This window comes from Phalangium opilio, unplaced genomic scaffold (genome assembly GCF_054372755.1).
Source record: "Phalangium opilio isolate 3A_F unplaced genomic scaffold, DU_Popi_V2 ptg001170l_1, whole genome shotgun sequence".
Lineage (NCBI taxonomy): Eukaryota > Metazoa > Arthropoda > Arachnida > Opiliones > Phalangiidae > Phalangium > Phalangium opilio.
In genome coordinates, this window is record NW_028324255.1 from 8,528,177 (window position 1) to 8,542,910 (window position 14,734).

General features: G+C 37.7%; 1 protein-coding gene across 1 annotated transcript; it reads right to left on the bottom strand.

Annotated features, from left to right (window-relative positions):
- Positions 1 to 11,112: 11,112 nt before the first annotated feature.
- Positions 11,113 to 12,639, bottom strand: LOC149584719 (uncharacterized). Its single transcript, XM_089863495.1, has 3 exons — positions 11,983 to 12,639; positions 11,450 to 11,839; positions 11,113 to 11,346 (listed from the first exon to the last, which is right to left on the bottom strand). Exons 1-3 carry the CDS (start codon positions 12,637 to 12,639, stop codon positions 11,113 to 11,115), a joined length of 1,281 nt encoding a protein of 426 aa, XP_089719621.1.
- Positions 12,640 to 14,734: the final 2,095 nt, after the last annotated feature.

Below are 14,734 nucleotides of genomic sequence, written 5' to 3' on the forward strand. Positions count from 1 at the left end.
CATTTGTTACGTTAATGGATCAATTACTGGTAACATTCGTGTTATCAAATTTCACACACTGTTGAGATCCGCGAGAAGTATTTATATCCTTGCAAAATTTATAAAAATATTAAGCACATTACTTACAATTGTACTTTTGTCATTTCATGAACGTTCAACTGCTTTTTAGTTCCTTTGAATGTGATTTGAACTACATTTTAGTAGTTTAACAAAACTTTGATCCACTTTCTTAGTCGTATTTTCGCTTTCAATCGAATGCTTTCATTTCACGTCAGTTTCATCCGAATTTTAGTAGATTAACAACACTTGCGAGCACTTTTTCGTCATTCAACTTCATTATCTGTTTGATAATAGTCATATATTAACAATATCGGATATATTTAAGTCGAATAACGAAACGTTTACTAAACATTTATCGAAACTTTAACCAATTTTTAGTGTTTTGCCGATACTTTAAAATGAATTATACACACTTCATGTCACTTTCAACCACTTTTTTAGTTCCTTGTGAAGAAAACTTAATCGGAATTCCGTCATTTGAAAACGTTTTCTGTAACGTTAATACCTATAAACATATTAGAAACCAAACTGCAATAATATCAAAACATAAATTAATGTTAATGAGGAGATGGTGTTTCATTGATTTTCTGTTATTTAGTCTGAACTTTGAAATCATCCGTTTTACACTACGTATCTTTCACCTTGAAAATTCGTTTTCCATATAAACTTTTGCAGTTGGATTAGGAATTTATCTAAATCATAAATTAATGTATTCCGATTAAGAGTAAGACGTTTATATTCTAGGAATTCATACATTATTAGGTAATAAGGTGTTCATCACATTTATATCACATGGGAATTTTGGTTATGGAACATTGAAATTCGATTTCAAAACCATAGAAATTAGTAAAGCGATGTAGAATTTCGGAAAAAGGAATTAAATCGCCGAAATAATAAAAAATAGAACAGAAACATGAAAAGCTTGAGGAAAAAGGATAAATAAACTTGCAACAAAATAAGAAGTTTGAAACGTTTCAGCAGGAACAACAAAAGTTTGAAAAGTAATAAAAAACGTATCAGCACAAATAGGAAAAGTTTGAACAGTAATAAAAAAAACGTTTCAGCAGAAATAAGAAATGTCTAAACAGAAACAGGGAAAAATTGAACATAAATAGTGAAACTTTGAACATAAATGGTGAAGATTTGAACAGAAAGAGTGCAACTTTGAGCATAAAGAGTGAAACTTTGAACATAAAGAGTGAAACTTTGAACATAAAGAGTGAAACTTTGAACAGAAAGAGTGAAAATTTTAACATAAATAGCGAAACTTTGAACAGAAATAGTGAAACTTTGAACAGAAAGAGTGAAACTTTGAACAGAAAGAGTGAAACATAGAACAGGAAGAGTGAAACTTTGAACAAGAAGAGTGAAACTTTGAAGAGAAAGAGTGAAAAATAGAACAGAAAGAGTGAAACATAGAACAGAACGAGTGAAACATAGAACAGAAAGAGTGAAACATAGAACAGAAAGAGTGAAACATAGGACAGAAAGAGTGAAACCTAGAACAGAAAGAGTGAAACCTAGAACAGAAAGAGTGAAACATAGAACAGAAAGAGTGAAACCTAGAACAGAAAGAGTGAAACCTAGAACATAGAAAGTGAAACATAGAACAGAAAGAGTAAAACATAGAACAGAAAGAGTGAAACATAGAAAAGAAAGAGTGAAACATAGAACAGAAAGAGTGAAACATAGAACAGAAAGAGTGAAACATAGAACAGAAAGAGTGAAACATAGAACAGAAAGAGTGAAACATAAAACAGAAAGAGTGAAACATAGGACAGAAAGAGTGAAACATAGGACAGAAAGAGTGAAACATAGAACAGAAAGAGAGAAACCTAGAACAGAAAGAGTGAAACCTGGAACAGAAAGAGTGAAACCTAGAACAGAAAGAGTGAAACATAGAACAGAAAGAGTGAAACATAGAACAGAAAGAGTGAAACATAGAACAGAAAGAGTGAAACTTTGAACAGAAAGAGTGAAACACTGAACAGAAATAGTGAAACTCTGAACATAAATAGTGAAACATTGAACAGAAATAGTGAAACTCCGAACAGAAATAGTGAAACGCCGAACAGAAATAGTGAAACGCCGAACAGAAATACTGAAACGCCGAACAGAAATAGTGAAACTCTGAACATAAATAGTGAAACATTGAACAGAAATAGTGAAACTCCGAACAGAAATAGTGAAACGCCGAACAGAAATAGTGAAACGCCGAACAGAAATACTGAAACGCCGAACAGAAATAGTGAAACACCGAACAGAAATAGTGAAACACCGAACAGAAATAGTGAAACACCGAACAGAAATAGTGAAACACCGAACAGAAATAGTGAAACACTGAACAGAAATAGTGAAACACTGAACAGAAATAGTGAAACTCTGAACATAAATAGTGAAACATTGAACAGAAATAGTGAAACTCCGAACAGAAATAGTGAAACTCTGAACAGAAATAGTGAAACACCGAACAGAAATAGTGAAACATTGAACAGAAATAGTGAAACTCCGAACAGAAATAGTGAAACTCTGAACAGAAATAGTGAAACACCGAACAGAAATAGTGAAACACTGAACAGAAATAGTGAAACGCCGAACAGAAATAGTGAAACGCCGAACAGAAATAGTGAAACGCCGAACAGAAATACTGAAACGCCGAACAGAAATAGTGAAACACCGAACAGAAATAGTGAAACACCGAACAGAAATAGTGAAACACCGAACAGAAATAGTGAAACACCGAACAGAAATAGTGAAACACCGAACAGAAATAGTGAAACACTGAACAGAAATAGTGAAACACTGAACAGAAATAGTGAAACGCCGAACAGAAATAGTGAAACGCCGAACAGAAATAGTGAAACGCCGAACAGAAATAGTGAAACACCGAACAGAAATAGTGAAACACCGAACAGAAATAGTGAAACACCGAACAGAAATAGTGAAACACCGAACAGAAATAGTGTAGCTTTCAGTATTATTCTCGTCATCTTTTCTATCATTCTCCATCACTTTAAATAGTATTTTGTTTATCTTTTCAATTATTTTCCACCACTTTTTATTGTAGTTTGGTAGGTTCACAACACTTTAAATCGCATATTCTCCCATTTCGATACACTTTTGACAAAGTGCTTAGGGATAGAATCTAAGATCTGTATCTTGCTTTATCCTACAAATATTTTTTCTATAGATTCACCAAATAAAATAGGGGGTATTTGATTTAATTTTATTCCGCTTTATTATGATATCCGATATTTGCTCATTGTATAAACATGATAAAGATATTTATGATACGGTGCTATCGGAATAAATGTCTTTAATCAATAGAAAGTAGGTTTATTAATATCTAAACATTGTTTTAAGGACGGCAACACTAGTATCTGGTGTTCATATCGGGATGGGAACATTAATAGGGAAAGTATGAACAATAATAGGGAAGGTTTGAACACTAATATGAAAGTTTTCTCTAATCATGTTGACTTTAGAAATGAATTAAACGCATGGACTAAAGCGTGGGTAGTTCGAAAGTCTACCCGCCATATTTCTGAAATTAGTTCACTTCTGCACTTATCAATTTAACCTTTGCTTGCTCAAGCTCGGAGGAAATTTACCGATGATTTTGAAATGAGTTTTACCCTTTTATCATTGTTTACTATGGTTTGAATTCGATTTTGTTTGTGTTTAGGAGATACAATTGCCATCTTTTCTATTTACTGTTAATCCATACTTTTAGGAAGATCAAATATTTGTTCATTTCCTCGACATGTATGTGAAAGAATGGATAAATCGAGGCATATGCTTTTATCATTTCAAATCATTATTGGTTCTCTTATCAGATCGAAAGTTCACTTTACTGTTGGCAATGTGAGACAAAGTTTTGGACATAGAGTTTATTTCCCTTATCAGTTCAAATAATAATATAATATGATAAGAGAATTTTTTTTTGTTTTTAATAGTAAAAATTAATAAAATTAATATTTTATGGGTGTTATAAGATTTAAGATAGGCCAACCAAAAAAAAAAATTAGAAAAGAGGGACATTGCCCCGTAGGATATTTATACAACACTCGACAATAGATTTAATCGCTTCTTTATTGGCAAATTTAATTGCGGCATTTCTTTGACATGAGTTACAATTTGCAATATATTTTAAAAAATTTAAATTATCGTTGACTCGTTTTGACGGAGCCATTCCGCTAGTTTGGACGCCTTCACCAAGGTACAGTTGTTGCTGTCCCTATGAAAAGTGCAAGCCCTGGGGGTATCGCACTCGATACTTGATAATCTCGGGCAACCGTAGTCTTCGGCGTTGATAACTTCGCACCCTAAGAATCTTGATAGGGTTTCGGCCTTCTCCGCTCCTTTCGTCACGTATGACGATGCTCTAGCTCGAATATAGTCGGCGGCCTCCTGCGTCGTCTCGTATGGGTAGTCTCCCTCCTCGAATGCTAGATCGCAAGTGTTCCTTGAGAGCCACCTGCATTGCCTTTTATCCTTGACGGATAACTCTGAGAACTTGCATGGGGATTGGAAGATCCAGACTTCGTGGACGTCGGTCTCCTTCACGTACATCGTCAGCTCCTTGATTACCCATCGTCCCTTAATCCGGAAAAAATTCGCTTCAAGGATGGCCGTCATTTCGGTATGAACAGTGCTGCTTGTTGACCTGGAAGTATACCTGTTCTTAGACGGTGGATATCTAGGGTGTTAGCCTTAAGGTCTACAAATAGATATCCGTAAGGTTCCAAAGTCGCCTGTCTAAAAGAGTCTACCACGTATTTACTATTTCCCGGCGAAATTTGTTTCGCAAGATGGATAATGGCCGACTGATCACGTGGTGTTTTAAATATAACCAAGTAATGGGCATTTAAGTTTAAGGTACGAATTTCCTTCCCGGGATAATAAAGATTCTGCATTAAAATTAAAACTGAGGTATTCCTATGGTGCGAACCCCTAATGAAAAGATTCGTCACGTCCTTATTATTCACTATTTCACATAGTAAGTCGTCTAATATAACGAAGTTCCTCACACTAGCATCTAGGGTGCTAACATCTAATAAGCCCTCGTGAAATTCTACACTCGGAGTATGGGATAGTATAGCACCGTATAGTTTCGACTGATACTCCGTGTAACACCAAATTATTCTTTCGGGGGTGGGTGAAATACATATATCCTTATGCTTAATTAATTCTCCTACGAAAACACTTTTCCCACAGCCGGTGACTCCAGCCACTAGTCCGGTAAAGGGGTGTTGCATACTTAAATCCATATCGATAAATGCGGGAAGAATTAACTACCGTAAACTTATATTTAAAGAAATTTATACTTACATTTTTCGGAGCTGGATCGGTACTTCAAGGAAGGATGTAGAATGCCTTATCTTTAAACCGTCCTCGTCTTTTATACTTTAATGTCACGTGACTTTCTGACCATGTAAACATGGCGCACTTTTTAGACCAATCATGTTCTTATAGTGAACATGGCGTTTAAACCACGTGTGTGACAAAGGTTATTTACCACATTGCCGAGTATGACGCTTAAGCCTAACATTGACGCCATGATTGATTCACTGACGCCATACACATCATGTACGTTTCACTGACGTCACAACAGGATTGTGAGAAAAATGTTTGATTCACTGGCGCCATAAGAAGAAAAATGATGTGGGCGTCCATTGACGCCATATTTACATGTGCCATGTGCCAGATCTGGCACTGTCTGACGCCAGTGGGCCCATATCGGTATTCTCCATCTACTAAGGTGACTTCGGGAACTTGTAATTCGGCGACCAGCGCTTTGACTTAAAAAGGTTCCTTAAACATCATCTTGACTTTTTGGATATGATGTTAAGGTTTCTAAGTTCCTGGATCTATTCCGTAACTTGACTTAGCTATTTTAGAGAGTGGGGTCTCATGGTGAGACTAGAGAACCTTGTCGAACTCTCCTGGAAGACTTCTCGATCTGTTCTGTCTTATGGGTCCTTCTTCTATTAAGGAGGACCACTTTCTCTCTCGGAGATATTAGGTAGGGGTCACGTGATGGGACCAAACGATATTTCCCAGTCACTGACCGGAGGGTGATACTCGGTTAAAACTTGGTTTACTCGCGCACTTTCAAGGTTGACGATATAATTATATCCTCGCGGTTTACTATATCTATCTAATAATGGCATCGGCCTGACACTGGCATCGACGATGGTTTATAAAAGCATGCAAATACACTCCTAAAAATATTTCCCCAGTAAAGATAGAGATCTATTGAGATCTATTTAATTCTAGGCTATAGGTATGGCTCCTTTGGTATTGATAAATAAAGTAAAAGGTAAAATGTAAAATGGACAAAGGGGTGTGCTGAACTCTGGCAACCCTTTACACTATGAGAGGTGAACGATGGGCTATAACGAATTGGGGTTAATCCTTTGACCTTTCTATGAAAGCTATTTAGCAAAGAGATTTGAGAACGAGTGGAATAACCTTAGACGTTTTGTATTTCCCAAGCTATACTACCTATTAACTTCAGGCCTACTATATTTCGTATTAAAAAGGAAGGGTTCTAAAAACAATTGGTTTTGTAAGAACCATTATTTAACCAAATAAAATGTTTGCTACACTCCCCGCGCTTTAGAGCCGCACGACCTCAAAGGCAATGATAGTACACCAGTAGCACACAAAAAAAAATTATATACAAAAAAGAAAATTAGAAACAAAAATAAAAATCCTAATATAGGGATAAACAAAAACGAAGAAACTTAATTTACAAATGTACAAGTTGTTTGTTGGTATTTCACGGAGCGACGATTTAGATAACAAATAGGGAGGTACCTAACCCTACTTGAAGCCTTTCGTACGAAAAATTAATTTCTTTTCCCGCGTGTTTTTAAATATTACAACCTAAGGCTGCTTGCGCAAGACCATACGAAAGCTGTTGTCCATTGGTGCGCGGACAACAATAGGCTTCCGTCTGGGTTTTGCTACCTCTCCGAGTGACGTATGTCACGGAGAGGTTCTAATTTCGGCGTATCTGTCTGGGTGTGTCTGTGTGTGTGACTGTCACCTCGTTCGCAGTTGGCAAGTCGGAGCAAACGTGTTCGCAATTTCCGGACCGCGTTCGCAGTACACAGAAATTCCGAAAAGCTTTATCTATCTTATTTAACGCCAATCATTGACTAGTCGTTACGCTTTCATCTGCTGACTAACCGCCAATTCTTTCACTCAACACCCTCAGTATTTATTGGCTTCTATCAACAACACCATGCACTAGTCTTTCATGTATCCCACATACACACCAATCTATCCTTATTGGCTTCTAACAACCACCATCTCCTAGTCTTCTGTCTATACCACATAGACACCAATCTGCAACATTGGCTTCTAACACCACCATCTACTGGTCTTTCGTCTATACCACATAGACACCAATCTGTAACATTACCTTCTACTCCATCATCGTCGTTGGGCTTAAGATGTACGCGGCGAGCGGCTAGGGTTACGAGAAAGGTCTAGCCTCCCTAAGGTGGGATCGCCACCAAAGGTTCACGCAATTGCGCATATTCTTACCACTTAATGTGAATCAATCGCCTTATATACCCTAAATTTACGAAAGTTCTGATATAGGTGTTCCTTAGAGGTATAACGTTAAAGATAGCTATGTTTAAAATTATTTTAGGAATTAAGTTTCTTAAACTGACTTAACCATAATTAACGTAAAATACTGACGATTAAAATAATTAATATCAGTTATATTTAATTAATTATTTAAGATAAACTTATTTCTATGTAATGACACAAGTGAGAGTTTATATAGAACGAGTAATGAAGATTGCATCCGAATCGAAACACTACTCGCATATCAAAGTTAATAATAAGCGAGTAGGATGATAAGATCTCTATAAAACGATAACATTTCCTTTCTGCAGAATATTAAATGGAAATATTTTAAATATTTTTCGGCATTACGATTCTTTTAGCAGTTGTGTAGCTATAAAGCTCTGTTTCATCTCAATATTCCAAGAACATCTTTTATATTAACATTTCAAATTTGGTGTTTACTTTTTAATTCAGCTTCACTACATTTATATATATTGTAAACACAACTTTTAACTTCTCTACGTAATATGGATTTAATACTTCGGCTCTTTATGAGAGTTGAAGCGATTGGGTCTATGAAATAAGATACCCCAGATTTAAACCAGAATTGACCTTGTTTCGTGTCCTCCTTCAAGAGGTGTTAACGGTTCAGAGTGAGCCAAAAGTTAAATACATACTTAAGTGATAGATATTAGGTCCTCGTTAGAATTAAGAGGATACGCAGGGAAATGTTAAACGATTAAACCTTTAAAAATGACCTTCGCAATATCCCGCCAATTTGAACTACGTATTTCCGGTTTTTCTCACTGGCTGGTGGACCTGTGTTTAGATTAGAAAGTAAATTCGTCTCGGCTCGGAGAGGTAATATTTTGGTTAACCCAACTTGTTTCCACTATTACATTCCCCTCTTTGTGAGCGCGCTCATGGAAGAGCTTAAGTTCCCTAAGGTGAAATGTTCCCTTTAACTGTTTACTATTACTATCCCTTGATCGCAATTTATAAGTGTGGGCGGATAACTTGGTGTTGTAAAAAACAATTAGTTTACACCAATATTCCATTGGCTGGTTTTCCCCTTTCTCCTGTGGCTGGTTGAAACCCTCGCGCGCAAACCGCGATACTCTCTTAATTAGCTACTGTAACACCTTGAATTTATGTGGTTACGTATTTCCTTGGGTAAGGTACGGCTGTTATTTTTTCTAGCTTAATCGATGAGTTCTTTTTTTTTTCATGCCCAGAGGTCCTGGTTTCAAGAGTATAAATTTTGAGGGTCAAAGTTTAGCTTTTTGTTTGTCACTTATTTTTCACGTAAAAATTTTGTTTTATTTCTTTAAAAATCTTTTATTTGCGTGACAAATTTTGTTTTTGAGGGAAATTCCATTCTGCGAAATTTATTTTTAATCCCCTTTTTAAGGCCTATGCCTTTTCGTCCAGAACACGATATTTGCCAACCCCAGTATAGTAGGGAAACGAGTTGTAACACGTGTTATAGATCGTGGAAAAATTTTGAGAGGGAAGAAAGAGTAAAGCGTCGTCACGGGAAAAATTATCTTGTCCCTGTTGTTAAGAGAAGCTTTAAGCTGAAATCTAAAATCCCCAAAACTTCACGCCTTACAATGGCGTTAAATAATTTAACCCCTTCGAATAGTGTTATCAACCCCTTGTCCCAAGCTAACCCTGTCTTACCTAGCTCTACCAGTGCTAGCCTTCAAGCAGGTTCGCAAACTCCCCCCACTTCAGGTGGTACTGCATGCAGTACCTCTTTGTTAAATTTGGGATTAAACACCCCTTTGCCCATTTCTTCAGTAGTGAATAGTATTGGTCCATTTGAGCGCCGCATAGTTCTCAAGAATCTCGCGGCGTTTTCCGCGGGAAAAATAAAATCACGTGATCGGCCGCCATTTACGGAGAGAGGGATTTTTATTCGCATAGCTAACTCGATCACGTCCGTGAGCGGGTGGGCCGTGGTTTTGGTAACTGATTATCGTCTGCTTCATAATTGAGAGAACTGCAGGGCACAATTATAAAATGGCAGCGTCCTAGCCTTATTCTTTAATTTTTTACTATATTTTGTTCCACATTTAGAAATTGAGGTTTCCAATTTAATTAAATAGTATTGAAATTAAGCCAATTAAAGTTTCCGTGAACAAAAATTAACCTTTAGGGATGTTCTGTGTCCAAATACGGAATGAATAGCAGCCGACGACAATCAGTCCAAAAATACTAGGGAAATGTGTCTGGCAGCATTGCACCTCCGAAAATGGCGCTAAGTTTCGCCGCCGAAAATGAGCGACCGCCGTATCGGCGGCGTTACTTCAATATGGACCTGGACTATACTAGTAGCATGCCCTTTAGTTCAAGCCAAAGTAGTTTGATAAATACGAGTGCGACCTTAACCACTCCCACTACTATGGTATCTATGATCAATAACCCCTTGTCAAGTAATCAGGTCACGCCACCTATGGCGAATTCCTAGAACACAACTTCGGTTAATGACCCAATTCTAGCAATTCAAGCCCAAATGCAAGCTTTAATGCAACATGTAGCTTTATTAATAATCAAGTGGTTGCGATGCATCAATCTAATCAGTTAATATTACAATCTCAAAATAATTTGCCCACACCACCTGTTATGACCTCAAACACACCTGTCTCAAGTACATCTGCAAGCGCTATCTTACCGCCCACTCAAGGAATAGCAACTCCCGTAGTCTCTACGTTTAGTACGGCTCTCTTGGCTAATAGTAACCCGCTTTCGCAACCAGTAATAGCGCCAATTAGTCCTAATGTTGCAAATCCAATTATTCCTTTGTTACCAAGTGGTGCAAGTAGTGTTATGGCAGGAAATCAAAATTTCGTTTTTAATCCGCAACTGAATTTAAACCCAACTCCCCCTGGCTCCATTGTTAGTGCAGCCCATTTAATACCACCGATTCCTTCATTGGGTAGTACAACCCAATCACATAATCAAACGGGGCTTCCAAATTCTTGGGTTCCCGCAGTCCAGTTACCAAATTTTTCAGGGTCCACTACAGGGTTAGGTGTTAAAGATTTCCTAACAAAAGCCCGCCAAATTTTCGTTTGTAGGGATTGCCCCGAGGATATTTTTATTAAAAGGTGGATTCCTAATATGCTCACGGGGTCTGCGTTTGAATGGTTTGAAGGTCAGGGTGCGTTTGGTAATTTCACCGATTTTTCTAACGCTGTTATAGCTGAATTTCAGCAAGAATCTGACGATGACCATATTTATGACCAAATTGATAGACGTTATCAAAGATCTGGCGAAAATCCAGCAGTTTATGGTGAAGTAATTTTGGCCCTAATTAGAAAATTGTCTGAAGCCCCGTCCGATAAGGAACAGGTGCGCTTAGTGCGCCGAGGCTTAGAACCAGAAACCAAAAAACTCTTATCCACGAACTCATATAACCGTGTTAGGGAATTAATTAGCGAGCGTGTAAGATAGCTCCCATTAACTCCAAGCGGGGTATGTTAATTTTTTAAGAGGAGCAACTCTTGTCTTGGCAGCGACTAGTACGGTTCCTATTATTCCATCTTTGGTTTCAAATCTAAGATAGGCGCAAGTAGCGTAAGCCCTTTCACTTGCATCGACAAATACGTGTAGCTCATTTGTTTTGAAGTTGTCGTAAACTTGTTTTCCAGTAATAATATCTTGGTATAAGGATGTTTTTAAGTTCTTGCAATTCTGAAGACCAATTTTCGAACTGAATGGTTATGTCTTCGGGTAACTTATCATCCCAAGGTAGACCCATCTGCCACAGTAGTTGAAAAAGGAATTTTGCTCTAACGGTAAAAGGCGCTAGCATTCCTAGAGGATCATATATGCGTGCTATAGCTTTAAGCACCCATCTTTTTGTGTTTTGGCGGTCTATTATGAAATCCAGTAAGTTCTCAACTTGGAAAAATATGCAATCTGTCTTTGTATTCCAGGGAATCCCTAAGACCTTGATTTCTGGGGAGTCATCTTGGGTTTCTTCAGAGAAGTTATTCGAAATCCAGAGTTTCCGAAGTTCAGTAGAATTGGTTTTAAACTTGTGAAGCTTCATTCCCGCTTCCAGTAGTATACTAGCGGCTTTAGTTGAGATCTCATAAGCTTTCTTTACGTCATGGCTACTATGAACTAGTCGTCCACGTATCGTCCCTTGTCCATAGCGTTGCACACTTCCGGTTCTGTAGCTCTGTTTTTTTCAAAGTGGTGATTTATTACTGCTGACAGCAACAAGGGACTACAGGTAATTCCGAAAGGTACGCGTGTGATTCGGTAGACCTTCATTTGTGAGTTTGTAGTTGGGTTTTTTATGTCAGTCCATAAAAACCTTACCACATCTCGGTCATTCTTTGCGATAGAGATTTGTAAGAATGCCTTCTGTACATCTCCTGTATAGGCTACTTCTCCTTCTCGGAAACGAATTGCTATGTCAAATATATCTGAATTTAGATTAGGACCAGGGTCCAAGCAGTCGTTTAGTGATGGTTTTCCAATAGCGTGAGACGAACCATCAAAAACTATTCGTAGCTTGGTAGTTTTTCTTGAGTCGTTGTAGACGCCTCGGTGAGGCAAGTAGTAGAGCGTGTTTTCAGTTTTTATGTCTTGCACTGGAACTTCTTCTATAATTCCTGAATCTAGTTGCTCTTTCATTACGTCATTGTAACTTCTAAATAAAGAGTTGTCTTCGCTTAGTTTTTGAAGTAGTTTTTGGGTTCTTTTGGTTGCGATGGCTAGGTTGTCCACCAGACTCTCTTTGTTTGATTTCCAGGTGAGAGCCGTTTCGTAACGTCCCTCGTCAAACGATAGAGAATTTTCAAAGGTTTTCAGTACTTCACTGTGACTGGTTGAAGTAGAGTGGGAGTCATGAATGCCGATAGAGTCTAACCCCCAGAAGGCGCGTAGTTGATTAGAAACTAAGTCCTCTTCAGAAAAAAGGACAGGTGCGTTTAGTATAGCTACAGTGTTTATTCCGATTGACGAAGATGTCATGGTGCTAGGGCCATGTACAGTCCAACCGAGAATAGTTTCCAAAGCGACTAGTTTGGGTCCAAGTCTTTGGAAGCCACCAAAAACGATGCTCCACTCTCTTAAAACTCATGGGTTGAATGAGTTGGGCTATTTGAATTTTAACTAAAATTTGGTTAAAAAATAACCCAGTAGCAGTTGAATAAACATTCCCTGGTAGTTTGGTATGGGGTTGTTTCAAAGCCCAGAAATTTGGTTATTGCAGTAACCCAAATTGGGTCATTTGCAATTTTAGGCAAACCTAGCATACAAATACACGATATTGTACACTAGATGGATGTTGAGGCGACTTTGTTACTCTTTCTCTATTAACTTTGAGTTGATAAACATGACTATCTTAAATATTAAAATAAATACAATTAATATTACACATTTTCTTCGATAGTTATTTACTTTATTGCGGGTTGCATCGTTTTTAAAAAATAACTATTGAATATTATTGAGATACAGACTAATATTGACGTTTTAAATGAAGTATACGCCTGTTGTTTCGTCTTACTCAAATCGGTACATAAGGCTTCGAATCTTAGTAATGGATCAGAACAGCGCATTTGCGTGAACCTTTGGTGGAAGCCCCACCATTGGGAGGTTAAACGTTTCTCGTAACCCTAGCCGATCGCCGCGTACATCTTAACTTTAACGATGATGATGATGATGTAGAAGCCAGTATGTACAAACTGGTGTCCATGTAGGATGGACAAAAAGACCAGACGATGGTGGTTATTAGGAGCCAGTATGTACAGACTGGTGTCCATGTGGGATGGACCTTTAAGTAGAGGATGGTGGAGTTAGGCAGACAATGGAATAATAGCCAGTATAAGTGGAATGCAATTTTCCACATATCCGAGACCTGTAAATGCGGTCCGGAAATTGAGAGCACATTTGCTCTGATTTTCTAACTGCGAATGCGGTGCCCTGGGATGTAAAAACAGACGAAATTAGAACCTCTCCGTGACATCCGTCAGGTAAAACTAATCAGCGATCTTAACATATGGTGGAAGCTGAAATATGGAACGTGAGGTGGGAAAAAAAGCTTAGCTTTGTAATAAACAGCAATTTGGGTTCTATTTTGAGAGGTTTTAAACAACACAAATTAGGGTTTCGTTCAACCCAAAATTATGCAAGAGTTTAACCCAATTTGTGGCTACCTTTTATCCCAAAGTTGCGTCAAAATTACAATTAAACCTTGCTAGGGTTGTTTTTTTACCCAAATATGATTTTACAATTTAGCCAGTAATGTGGTTACTGTTTAGCCCAAATCTTAGTTATCGTTTACGTTGACTCAACATTGTGTTAAATAAACAACCAATTCTACGGTCAAGGAACAACAACCCAAAAAATGGGTCGGTTAAATACTGACCCAGCAAAGAGTTGAAAAATAACCCACTTTGGGTCAGAAACAACCCAACATTTTTAAGAGTGCAATATTCGTCAGAACCTATTAGTAGGTCAATAGTCGAGTCCTGACTTCCGTTATTAGTTGGGATGTCAGCAAGTATTAGCCCTCTTGACCTCATCTCATTAAATACTTCAGTACCAGGTACGGAAAAAATAGCTCCGCTTATCTCTTTGGATTCGAGGGTTTCTATAATAACGCTCTTAGAGGGATCTAGTATGTTCCTTAGTTCAAGTCTAACTCTTCTTCTGATAGTTTTAATGGGTTTTTCACCTTCAAACGGGAAAATGTTTAGGCCTTCTTCTCTAACCACTTCAAGGTTAAGTTTTCTAGATAAGCTTTCTTTTATAACGGTCACCTGGCTTCCGTTATCAAGGAGACAACGAACTTTGGAGGAGCTTCCGTTATTAGAATTGACAACCAAGGCTTGTGCCATTTGTAAAAGAACAGTTTCCTTTTCTTTGCTTCCTTTCATTCCCACGTGTAAATTGGCCAACCCCTCGTTATTTTGAGCAGAGTCATCTTTGAGGGTTTCTCTTTCCCCTTCCGAATTAGTACAGAGTGTTACATGGTGATGTTTTTGGCAATTTTTGCATTTTTGTTTTTTGAATCACACTTCTTGGCAAAGTGTTTTCTAAGGCATATGTAACATCGTTTTTTGGA

Coding starts and splice junctions, on each gene's coding strand:
- LOC149584719 (XM_089863495.1), bottom strand. CDS start 12,639: ATGACATCTTCGTCAATCGGAATAAACACTGTAGCTATACTAAACGCA. Junction 11,840..11,982: donor CAAAGAATGACCGAGATGTG/GTAAGGTTTTTA, acceptor TGAAAAAAACAG/AGCTACAGAACCGGAAGTGT. Junction 11,347..11,449: donor GAATGCTAGCGCCTTTTACC/GTTAGAGCAAAA, acceptor ATTGGTCTTCAG/AATTGCAAGAACTTAAAAAC.